At 40.1% G+C, this 12,532-nt stretch overlaps 1 protein-coding gene across 1 annotated transcript; it reads left to right on the top strand.

The window, feature by feature from the left end:
• Positions 1–5,439: 5,439 nt before the first annotated feature.
• Positions 5,440–6,479, top strand: LOC105827135 (olfactory receptor 1L8). The gene has a single exon (XM_012665158.1). The coding sequence runs from the start codon at positions 5,515–5,517 to the stop codon at positions 6,445–6,447; it is 933 nt and encodes a 310-aa protein (XP_012520612.1). The 5' UTR covers positions 5,440–5,514; the 3' UTR covers positions 6,448–6,479.
• Positions 6,480–12,532: the final 6,053 nt, after the last annotated feature.

Here is a 12,532-nt window from a genome sequence, read left to right as displayed (position 1 = left end):
AAAAAGAATAGATAGGTGATGTAAGAATAGAGATGGAAATTCTAAGAAAGGATCAAAAGGAAATGCTAGGGGATCAAAAACACTGTAACAAATTTTAAAGTGCCTTTGATAGGATTGTTAGTAGACTGGACGTGGCTGAGAAAAAAATCTCTGAGCTTGAGGCTTTGTCAGTAAAAATTTCCAAAAATTTCCAAAAGTGAAAAGCAAAGTGGAAAAAGCCTGAAAAAAAAAAAATGGAACAAAATACCCAAGAACTATGGGACAAAAGATATACCATATGTGTGATGGGAATACCAAAAGGAGAAGAGAGAAAAGGATTCAATAAATATCTGAAGTAATAATGACTTAGAATGTCTTCAAATAAACATTAGACACCAAACTATAGATCCAGGAAGCCCAGAAAGCACCAAGCAGGAGAAATGCCCAAAATTGATAACCTGGGCACATCAGACTCAAATTGCAGAACACCAAAGATAAAGAAAAAATCTTGAGAGAAGCTAGGGGAAAAAATACTTTACCTAAAGAGAAACAAAGAAAAGAATTATTAACATATTCAACTTCTCTTCAGAAATAATGCAAGCAAGAAGAGAGTGGAGTGAAATATTTAAAGTATTGAGAGAAAAAAACCCTACCAACCTAGAATTCTATATCCTGTGAAATTATCTTTCAAAAGTGAAGGAGAAATAAAGATTTTCTCAGATAAACAAAAATTGAGGGAATTTGTTGCCAGTAGATCTGCCTCACAAGAAATGTTAAAAGTTCTTCAAAGAGAAGGAAAATGACATAGGTCAGAAACCCTGAACTATATAAATAAAGGAAGAGCATTGGAGAAGGAATAAGCGGAGATAAAATAAAAACTATTATTTTTCTTATTCTTAATTGATCTAACAGATAACAATTTGTTCAAAATAATAATAGCAACAAAGTATTCCATTATATATATATATTTATTTTGTAGACACAAATATTAAATCAAATGGATCACAGACCTAAATCTAAAATGCAAAACTATAAAACTCATAGAAGATATCGTAGGAAACAAATCTAGATGATCTAGGTTTTAGTGATGACTTTTTAGATACAACACCAAAGCATGATCCATAAAAGAAAAAATTGACAAGCTGGACTTCATCAAAATTAAAAATTTCTGCTCTATGAAAGACATTTTAAGAGAATAAAAAGAGAGGCCATATGCTGGAAGAAAATATTTGCAAAAAACATTCTGATAAAGGCTGTTATCCAAAATATACAAATAACTCTTAAAACACAATAATAAAAAAACAAACAACCAAATTAAAAAATGGGCCAAAGATCTTAATAGACAGATGAAAAATCTATACAGATGGAAAATAAGCATATGAAAAGATGCTCCACCTCCTATGTCATTAGGGAAATTTAAATTAAAACAATAATAAGATATCACTACACATCCATTAGAATGGCCAAACGTAAAAGTTCCCAAACACAAAAATATTCACCCACATAAATTTTTATCCACCCTTGATAACCATTGCTTGGTGAAACAGAAACAAGCCCTTTGAGATTTTGCAGTGAAGTTACGTGAAATTAGTCCCAACATCTCAATAGGAAACATGCCTTTGAGATGTTGCAGTGAAGTTAAGAAGCTCTGAAATTAGTCCCAACATCTCAACAGGAAACCTCAGGGATCCTCTGTCTCCTTGGAGTCAGCCCTGCTAGCTGTGATTCCCATCCTGCCTTCTCCACTTAGAGAGATCACAGGACAAACTCCCCTGAGAGGTCAGTGCACCACAACTACCTCAGCCTAACAAGGGCCCCAGAGGCCAGGAGGACAGAACTGAAACGCATGAAAATGACTGAGCTTCCACAATCAAGAGAGTTCTTGCCACTTGATTCAGGGCATCTCCACCTTCTGAGATGTGGAGCTTGGAAAGGACCAGAGGTTAGGAAAGACATGGGGATTTGAGGCCAGAGAAGGGAAATGTGCTATCCCGTGAGAGCCATGTAGCAGTGCCTCCCTCATTTCCTGTTGTTCTCCTTGCTCACTGGCCCAGAAATTCAGAGGAGAAACGTAAGGAAGCTGAGCATTGGCTGAGAAGCAGACTTGGAATTGATTCACGGATGTTGTGTAGGGGATCAGCTTCTGGAGAAACTTGGAAGCAAAGAAAAGCCTCTGGATATGGAGGTGAGCTTCAGTGCACTGGCCACCCACTTGGCCACTCCAACCCAGTTTGGCACTTCCTCTTCCCTTTCTGATAGTTTCAAATATTTCATGAATTATTACATCATAAGTCCAACTGAAATCTTCATCTGGTTTTTGGTTTTAGGTCCATCCAGCCATCAATGCTGGGGAAGCAAAACCCCATTAGTAGAAAAGAAAAAAACCTGTTGTATTCCCAGCCTCACACACTCACCCCGTGCTTTTAGAATCATTCTCCCTGATTCTCAGATCCAAAACCTTCTTCCTTTTTTCTAGTCATAAGCATGAGTGATCCTCATGCCTGCAACCTAGACTCGAGCATCCAACCTCAACCCAATCTCTACTCTTTTTTTTTATTCTGCATTCCCCAGGTAGCCTTTTCATGAATGACTCATTTTTAAATAATAATCTGTATTTGAAAAACTGCTTTTCCGACATGGTATCTCACTAGCTATTCATAAAAGATCAAGCATCAGCTTGTGAGCAGGTGATAGAGGACAAATCAAACTCGCATATTTTGTCTCAAGTCCAGGGCACCGTCCACTGCACTGCCACAACTCCACACCCTGACATCCCCTGACACGCCCCACCCATGCACGGCCCATTTTACCCACCCGATTGTGGCCACTCACAGGTGTTGAATTTTTCAAATCCCACCATCTGTACAACACAGAATGATAGGTCATCTCCCTAGCAACTACAAGGATACATTGCAAACATAGGACAAGAAAGTGTGTCAGTTGTGTCTGGTGGGGGAGGGGCAGTTCCAATAGAAAATTATCAAACTGAGGAAAACATAATGCCACATCACAGACATATATATGACATATAGCACAGTCGTGCATATGTGTGTGCATGTGTGTGCGGAAGTTTGGGGTTCGAACCCTCGTTACTATTCACTTCCTTAAACATTGCACAAATCACTTCACCCTTCTTTTTTTCTATTTTTTATTTTTTTTTTTTTTGAGACAGAGTCTTTCTCTGTTGCCTGGGCTAGAGTGCTATGGTGTCAGCCTAGCTCACAGCAACCTCAAACTCTTGGGCTCAAGCAATCCTTCCACCTCAGCCTCCCAAGTAGCTGGGACTACAGGCATGCGCCACCATGCCTGGCTAATTTTTCAATTTTTAATTGCCTGGCTAATTTCTTTCTATTTTTAGTAGAGATAGAGTCTCACTCTTGCTGAGGCTGGTCTCAAACTCCTGACTTCAAGCGATCCTTCTGCCTAGGCCTCCCAGAGTGCTGGGATTACAGGCGTGAGCCACTGCGCCAAGCCAAAATCACTTCACCTTTCTAAGCCTTGTGCTTGTGAGACGGTAAAAGTAAGCACGTGTGCCTCTTAATCCCTTACTATGAGATTTAGTGAGTTGCTTCTCATGTACCTGATACTAACAAATTTTCAATAAATATTGGTTATTATTATTGACCTTACTGATTCACTCGAATTGTTTAATGCATAAACAAATATTTCTTCTATAAAATCTTAAAAACTCATGAACTTAGTCTCACAGGCAGTAAGGGATACGATATTTCAAGCATGTGAATTAATAAATTTAGAGACCGTCCAGGAATAGCAGACGAGGGAAGATGACACTGAAGTTGATGGTGAACAACAGCTTTTTCTGAGCTTTACAGTATACTTGTCCCTCTTCTAAGTACTTTAAATACGTTATCTCATTCAAGCCTCAGGACAATGTAGATATTTGTGTTTGATTTTACACCTTAGAAAACTGACATTTTAAAATGCTTAGTAATTTTACAATACAAACACAGGCATTTAATTTTTTAAAAAGGTAATATGTAAACAGACAACGTTTTTAGGTGTGTGAAAATTCCAACGTATCAGGTCTGTTCACAATGTGCGAAAGAATATGCTGACTCTAAAGAAGTTATTTTAAACATTTTGGTGATGCAAGCATGTTCGCTGTAGAGATTTTTATGGTAGCGAAGAATAGATAAATAATATTTTGAAATGCTTGAAAATCTCTTGAAAATCTCTGTCTATTCACAGGTATGGATGAATTGGCTTACTCTAAAAATTAAACATTTTGCTGATACAAGAACTTTTACTGCAGTTTTTTGTAGTAGCAAGAAATGGAGGCCACTTTGATGTTCTATTGCTAGGTAACTAGATATGACTGGAAAAGACGTGTATACAAAAAATGAACATGTTACTCATAGATATTTTTGGATAAACATATGAAAGATGAATTAGAAAAACATAAAGTTTATACTTAACAATGGATGCCCATTCTGTACAAATGTGGTTTAGGTCAGGGGATTAAAGAAGGGAAAAACAATTTACAAAAAGGGGAGACTTGTGCAGACTGATGATGATAGTATGTCAGGAACTGGAGAGGATGAATCTCTCATTTTGTGCCCAGAGGAGAAAAAAATCACTCTGTCCAGCTGAATTCAACATTTCTCCTAGATTTGCACTTTTTTCAAGACAATGCAAAGATAAACTTCAGCATGACACAACTGAATTTGCTTTGATAGAGAATGAGTGTTGACTGGCCATGGTGGCTCACGCCTGTAATCCTAGCCCTCTGGGAGACAGAGGCAAAAGAATTGCTTGAGGTCAGGAGTTCGAGACCAGCCTCAGCAACAGCGAGACCCTATCTCTACTAAAAATAGAAAGAAATTAGCAAGGCAACTAAAAAATAGATAAAATTAGCCAGGTATGGTAGCACACACCTGTAGTCCCAGCTACTTGGAAGACTGAGGCAGGAGGATCACTTGAGTCCAGGAGTTTGACGTTGCTGTGAGCTAGGCTGATGCCACTGCACTCTAGCTGAGACAACAGAGCAAGACTCTGTCTCAAAAAAAAAAAAAAGAAAAAGAGAGAATGAGTGTCCTGTGACCTCCCTACCTGAAACAGTCCCACCTTCCATCTCCCCATCCATCTCCATCCCAAATACTGCTTTATTTTGTTCACAAATGCATCCCTATTTGTAGTGTATCTCCCCAACTAGAACATAAGCCCCACAAAAGGGATCCGTGTGCACTATTGCTATGTCCCCAGAAGGGGAATAGTGTTCTCCACAGAATAGGAACTAATGCATCTGAATCAGGGAGGTCCACCTCTGATGATTTCTAAAGGAAAACTCTTCTCTGTCCCCCAGATTTCAATATCAGGCCCTTGTGAGGCCCATGGATTTGGGAAGGGAGGACCACACCATGATCAAACACATGAGGTTGACAGGCTGTGCCACAATTGGAAGCTAATGTGACCAAACAGAGGAAGCAAAGACTCGCTAGATTCTCATGATTTTGTGTTATGAAATCAGAGCATGTTAAATAACAAAACTTCTTGTGTATAACTGGGCCAACGTCAATGGAAAGAATCAACCAAACCAGTAGTGTGTCTGAATTTATCCTCCTGGGACTCTCCTCCCGGCCTGAGGACCAAAAGCTGCTCTTTGTCATGTTCCTCACTGTGTACCTGGTCACACTAATGGGGAACCTGCTCATTATCTTGGCCATCCGCTCTGACCCCCAGCTCCAGACCCCCATGTATTTCTTCTTGAGTTTTCTGTCTTTCACTGACATTTGCTTCACAACAACCGTTGTCCCCAAGATGCTGATGAACTTCCTATCAGAAAAGAAGACTATCTCCTATGCGGGGTGTCTGACACAGATGTATTTTCTCTACGCCTTGGGCAACACTGACAGCTGCCTGCTGGCAATCATGGCCTTTGATCGCTATGTGGCTATCTGTGACCCCTTCCACTATGTCACCACCATGAGCCACCACCGCTGTGTCCTCCTGGTGGCCTTCTCCTGCTCATTTCCTCACCTCCACTCCCTCCTGCACACACTTCTGCTGAATCTTCTCATCTTCTGTGACTCCAATGTTATCCACCACTTTCTCTGTGACCTCAACCCTCTGTTGAACTTGTCCTGCTCCTCTATATTTGTCAATGAAATTGTGATCATGACAGAAGGACCTATTGTTTTAGTGACTCCCTTTCTATGCATTGTTTTCTCCTACGCACGAATCCTTGTAACGGTTCTCAAGATTCCCTCCGCCGCTGGGAAACGCAAAGCCTTCTCCACCTGTGGTTCTCACCTCACTGTGGTAACACTCTTTTATGGAAGCATCTTCTACGTCTATTTACAGCCCATGTCCACCTACACTGTCAAGGACCACATGGCAACAATTGTCTACACAGTTTTGTCATCCATGCTAAACCCTTTTATCTACAGCCTGAGAAACAAAGACCTGAAACAGGGCCTGAGGAAGCTCATGGGCAAGAGGAGGTCCTGAACAGCACCCTCTTAAACCCACAAATGCAATCTGCCCCAGTCAGACCTGGTTTCTACTGACTCTTGGCAAACAACCAAGCTGTGCGAGGCTAGTAGTTTTGACCCATGTGAGACAAGGCTATTGTGGGCACTTACATCCATTGATGACAGCCCACCAAGTGGCCCAGCATCTGCTTAAATCACAATGCTCTTCCTCCCTATTCCTCCTCCTTCCTAGGAAGATTCATTTCTCTACTTTCTCATCTTCCAAATACTGCTTTAAACGAATCCTTTTGCCACAATATGGCCCAAATGAATTTCTCTCTGTTTATTAACACTGACCCTCCAAAATTCTTCACATTTCAATGACTGAAAACAAAAACATAATTTGTAGCTGTTTAATGTCTTTGCAAACATTTGAAGAGGGAAATAATGGAGGAAGAGAGGGAAGGGGAGATACATATTTTAGCTAATTTTTTCATTTTGAGGATTTTTCTAATTCCTTATTTTTCTCTTTGTAAAAATATTTTCTTACATAAGTCTTAAGTTTTTACTTTTACTTTTCTCTTTCTATCCTTCCTTTATTATACAACTGTGGCATTATTTCCTTTTAATTTCTGTTATATTTTACCATGCAATTAAAAAATACTCATGGTCAGAAAGAACAAGAATGAAGAGTGATAACGTGGAAATTATTCATTTTACGTTTCTTCTCTCCACCTGTCCCTAAACTATGTGTTTAAAATATGTGATTTAATACTCTATTTAGAAACTCCCATTCCTAGGACTCTAGCCTAGAGAAGTATTATTTTGCAAATTTGTATTGAGGAATATTATTGTAAATGTATATTGTATAGTGAGATATGTATGCAAAGATATATATCCAAAGATATTCAGGAAATACCAGTTTATAAGAGATAAAAAATGGTAACAACCTAAATCTTATCAATAGGGAAATGAAGAAAGATGTTATGATTAATTCCATAAAGCATAACTATATGTAGCAGGCTCAAAGAATCAAACAAATGTATCTCTATTACTGCCTTGGAAAGCCATATAAGTAGGAAAATTAAGATGTGGAACAAAATGTAAAAGTATAAATTCATTATGTTAAAAAGTATGTAAGTGTATATGTATGTATAGCCACTGGAGTAAGAATGGAAGTGCAAAGGGAAACAGGGAGGGAGAGTATCTCCACTTTTTTATTCACATTGTAAGGTCTGAAATTGTTGAAATAAACATTTATTGCTCATAGAATTTAAAACTATGAATAAATAAGATGACCAATGCACTGATGAAAGACTTTATAAAATGCCAGCAGAAGAGAAACTTTCTGAGTGCTTGCATATCTGAAAACTTCATTTTTCGGCACTTTCACCTTGGTAGATAATTCGGTAGGATCCAGTATGTTAGGTACCCATCTGTAGATGCCCTACATAGGCCTTGGAAGAACATACCCTTATTCCACCCACCTTACTCCAAGCCTGAGTTCAGGAGCCCAATCCTTGTTCCTGACTGTGTCTTTTCCCATGTGTGTGTCAACATGTAGCAAAGGGTAAGAACTAAAACATTAGGCAGACAGTTCTTAGACTTGGCATCAAAAGCAAAAGTATAATCAATAAAAGGAAACATTGAAAAATTGAACTTTATGGGAGAAAATATTGGCAAGCCATATATTTAATAAAGAGCTAGTATCTAGACTGTGTGGAGAACTTTAAAAATTCAACAGTAAAAAGTAAGCAATCCAATTGGAACTTGAGCAGAAGATATGAAGAGATAGTTCACTGAAGAAGATATACAAATGGTGTATAAGAACATTAAAAGCTATTAAATATCATTAGCCAATTGGGAAATGCAAGTTAAAATGACAATGAGATTCCACAGTATACCTATTGGAATGGCTAAAATAAAAAAATCATGGCCACACCAAATGCTCATAAGGATGCAGAGAAACTAGACAACTCATATTTTGCCTGATGGGACTACCAAATAACATAGTCCCTCAGAAAACTGTTTGGAAGTTTCTTTACAAGCAGAGCATGCCACCACCATACAATCCAGAAATTGTATTTATCCCAAAGACATTAAATCTTATGTTCACACACACACAAAAAACTTGTACAAATATGTACATTTTTTGCAGCTTTATTTGTAATAGACAAGAACCGGAAAACCCAGGTACTTTCACAAGCAAATCATTAAATAAAGGGTGGCAATCCATACCACAAATTATTACTCAGTGATTTAAAAAATGAACTGTTAATAAACACAGCAATCTATATGAATCTCCAGGGAATTATGCTGAGTGAAAAGAGCCAATCCCAAAAAAGATTAAATAGTGTGTTATTTCATTTATGTAACATTCTTAAGATGACAAAATTATAGAACTGGAGAACAGAGTAGTGGTTGCCAGAGTTTGAGGATGGGATGGGGGTAGGAAGGAAATAGATGCAGGTACAGAAGGGCAACATGAGGGAGTGATGATGAAAATGTTCTGTATCTTGACTGTATAAATGTCAATATCCTAGTTGTGATACTGCACTATAATTTTGCAAAAAGTTATCATTGGAGAAAACTGGGTAAATAGTACATGAGATTTACTTGTTTTATTTTTATAACTGCATGTAGATCTACAATTATTTCAAAATAAGTTTAATTAAAAGCACAATTCCAATTACACAATGAAAAGAATTAGAAGCAATGGCTAGAAAATGTGAAATAAAATGCAAAACTTCTGAGTGACTTCAGCAAAATAGCAGGGTAGGAGTGACTAGGATGCACTCTCCCCTACAGAAAGCCAACCAACAAATCTGGAAGCAATTGTATCACCCAAAATATTTCAGAACTCAAAACTACAAAAAGAAGAGCAAATTAAATCCAAAGTAAGCAGAAGAAAAGAATAAGAATTAGAGCAGAATTCTTATTAAATTAGGTAGTATTTCATTGAGTGAATGTACCACAAATTGTTCTTCATTTACTTGTTGATGGACATTTGGATTATTTCCAGATTTTGGCTACTACAAATAAAGCTGGTACGGATAAAAAAAAAAAGAAAAGAATTAGAGCAGAAATCAATGAAATTGAAAACAGGACATCAATAGAGAAAATCAACAAAACCAAAAGCTGGCTCTTTGAAAAGACTGATAAAATGTATAAGCCTCTAGCCAGACTATCTATGGGAAAGAGAGGACACAAACTACTAATTTCAGAAATGAAAAATGGGACACAACTACAGATCCCATGGACATTTAAAAGAATAATAAAGGAATACTATGAAGAACTCTATGCCCACAAATTTGATAACTTAAGTGAATTGCATGAATTCCTTGAAAGCCATAATCTGCAAACACCCACACAAAAAGAAACAGACAATATTAATAGGCCTATATCTGTTAAAGAAATTGACTCAGTAACTAATAACCTTCACCAACAGAAAGTACCAGACCCAGATGGGTTCACTGGTGAATTTTACCAAACATTTAAGAAAGAATTTATATCAATTTTCTAAAATGTCTTCCAGAAGATAGAAGCATAGGGAATACTTCTTAACTCATTATCTGAGGCCAGAAATACCTTAATACCAATACCAGACAAAGATAGTATAAGAAAAGTACAGGAGGAGCCAAGATGGTGGACGAGAAAAGCCGCCAGAGTGTCTCTGCAAAAAAGACAGATTTTAGAAGAAAGTGAAAAAAATAAACTAGCAGAAAAACATAGATCAGGTGAGGGTCGGAAGGAAGGGTGCCTGAAACTACAAGAGACTCCACGGGAAGACGTTGCGGAGGAGAACTGGAAGGAGAGAGGTCCCCGAGAAGCTTGGAGACCAGCGACAAGGGTAGGTAGGGCGGATAACTTTCCCCTCCCTTGCATCTCGGTGGGCTCCTGAGCAGTTGGAGAGACCTGCCAACACCAGCCCAGAGACAGCTGCTGCCAGTGAGGAGTGAGCGTCTTGCAACACGGCACCAAGCTCCCAGCTCCCTCGCAGCACCTCCTGGCACGCACACCCGAGCCTATAGGCAGACACCATATAGCTCCATTCTCTTCTTCCCCTTCCCTACCTGTGGGTGCCCAGAGAGACAATTTAGCCATCACACAGAAGCATCTCCAAGGTATGGAACCTTTCCTTTTGGGGCCCTACAGCAGGCTGAGGGGTACTCAGACTGCAAGCTCCCTACTGCCAGCCTTCCCAGGTGCTGCTTGCCTGGTGACTCTAGGAGAGCAGGGCAAATCCCGAGGTGGAGTGAAATCGATCCAACTTGGGCACCCTGTAGGTGATTTGAGACCAGCACCCCTCCCTCTGGCAGGGACAGGGGTTGATCTCCAGGGCCCAGGGGACAGGCCTGCAGACCAGACCCTGTACACCCAGGTCACGATTGTACTGCTCTCGGGCACAGAAGGAAGATCTGTGAAAGAGCCTACTGAGGAGTGTGCACCTTCAGGGGCAGATCAGCATGCCTGAGTGGCAACCTTCCTCCCAAAAGAGGGCTGTGCACCCAGTTCAGGCTCAGATCCTGGGTAGGGAATCTCCCAGCCCACATCACAGCCAGGGGAGATCCACTGGCCTGAGGTCCCACTTGCTGGCAGAGGCCTGGGAGAGGCCACGGAGTGGGGGAGGGGGGAGGGGAGCGAGACCTGCTCCAGAGTGCAGGCTCCAGACAACACCACCCCTGCAAGCCCAGACTTTTCAGCTGAGTGAAGCCATTTCAGCCCCTCCCAGCATTTTTGCACAGAAACAAAAAACAGATCTTTGACCCCTGCTAACAGCAGTTATGGAGCCTGAGGGTAGGCTTACCCAACCCAGCCCCGCCCAGACTCACTCCCGGTCCTGCCCCCACTGAGGTGGAGAATGAGGACACATTTGCAAGTCCCGGGGCCCCACCCACCTCCTGCGGCACAAGAGGGCCTCTCCAGAGGAACAAGAGCTGGCTACAGGACCCAAAAACAGCACTGCAGCTCCCTCCGCCCTGCAAGTGCCACCTACTGACAGGGAGGTCATCCTGCACACCCTTTTACTGCATCTACTGATTCATCATAAAGGGTGTGGTCTAATCTCACCCACAAACACCACCTACTGGCTGAGAGACTAAGCAGGGCATATCATTATCCAAACGAAAATCTAAAGGCAAGAAGGAACAACTGATCCAGATGGGAAGAAATCAGTGAAAGAACTCTGGAAGTATGAAGACTCAAATGGAAAGCACACCCCCAAAGAGGAACAACAGCTCCCCAGCAATTGACATTAACCAAACTCACAACATTAAAATGACAGAAGAAGAATTTCAAACATGGATTGTTAGAAAACTGAATGATATGCAAGAAAAAATGGATAACCAACACAAAGAAACCACGAAAAAAATCCAGGATTTGGAAGAAAAATTCACTAAAGAAATTGAAATATTGAAGAAAAATCAAATCAATCTCCTGGAAATGAAGGACTTATTCAAGGAACTGAAAAACACAGTGGAAAGCCTCAAGAACAGGGTACATCAAACAGAAGAAAGAATCTCAGAGATTGAAGACAACTCCTTTCAATTAAATAAGTCAGTCACAGAGATCGAGCAGAAAATTAAGGGAAAAGAAATAAGCCTACAAGAAATGTGGGATTATGTGAAAAAACCGAATCTGAGGGTGATAGGGATTCCAGAAGGTGAAGAAGAAAACACGTAAGGGCTGGAGAAGTTATTTGAAGAATTAATAGAGGAGAATTTCCCAGGCTTGCCAAAAATCTAGATATACAGGTATAAGAAGCTCAACGGACCCCAGGGAGATTCAATGCAAATAGGAAGACACCACGTCACGCAGTCATCAGACTGACCAAAATATCCACTAAAGAGGCCCTCCTACGAGCTGTAAGGCGAAAGAAACAAGTAATGTACAAAGGAAAGCCCATCAGACTTTTCAATGAAACCCTACAAGCAAGAAGAGACTGGGGCCCCATTCTCACTCTTCTCAAACAGAATAATGCCCAGTCAGAATCTTGTACCCTGCAAAACTTTCATATATGAAGGTTGATAAGTTTCATATATGAAGGAAAAATAAAGACATTCTCAGATAAGCAAAGACTGAGGGAATTCACCAAGACAAGACCAGCTCTCCAAGAAGTACTC

This window comes from Propithecus coquereli, unplaced genomic scaffold (genome assembly GCF_000956105.1).
Source record: "Propithecus coquereli isolate 6110/MARCELLA unplaced genomic scaffold, Pcoq_1.0 Scaffold975, whole genome shotgun sequence".
In the NCBI taxonomy this organism is placed as follows: Eukaryota; Metazoa; Chordata; class Mammalia; order Primates; family Indriidae; genus Propithecus; species Propithecus coquereli.
The sequence above is the reverse complement of the archived record's forward strand: the minus strand, read 5'-3'. Positions and strand labels throughout refer to the sequence as shown.

Excerpts from the sequence above, each read along its gene's own strand:
- LOC105827135 (XM_012665158.1), top strand. The coding sequence starts at position 5,515 with ATGGAAAGAATCAACCAAACCAGTAGTGTGTCTGAATTTATCCTCCTG.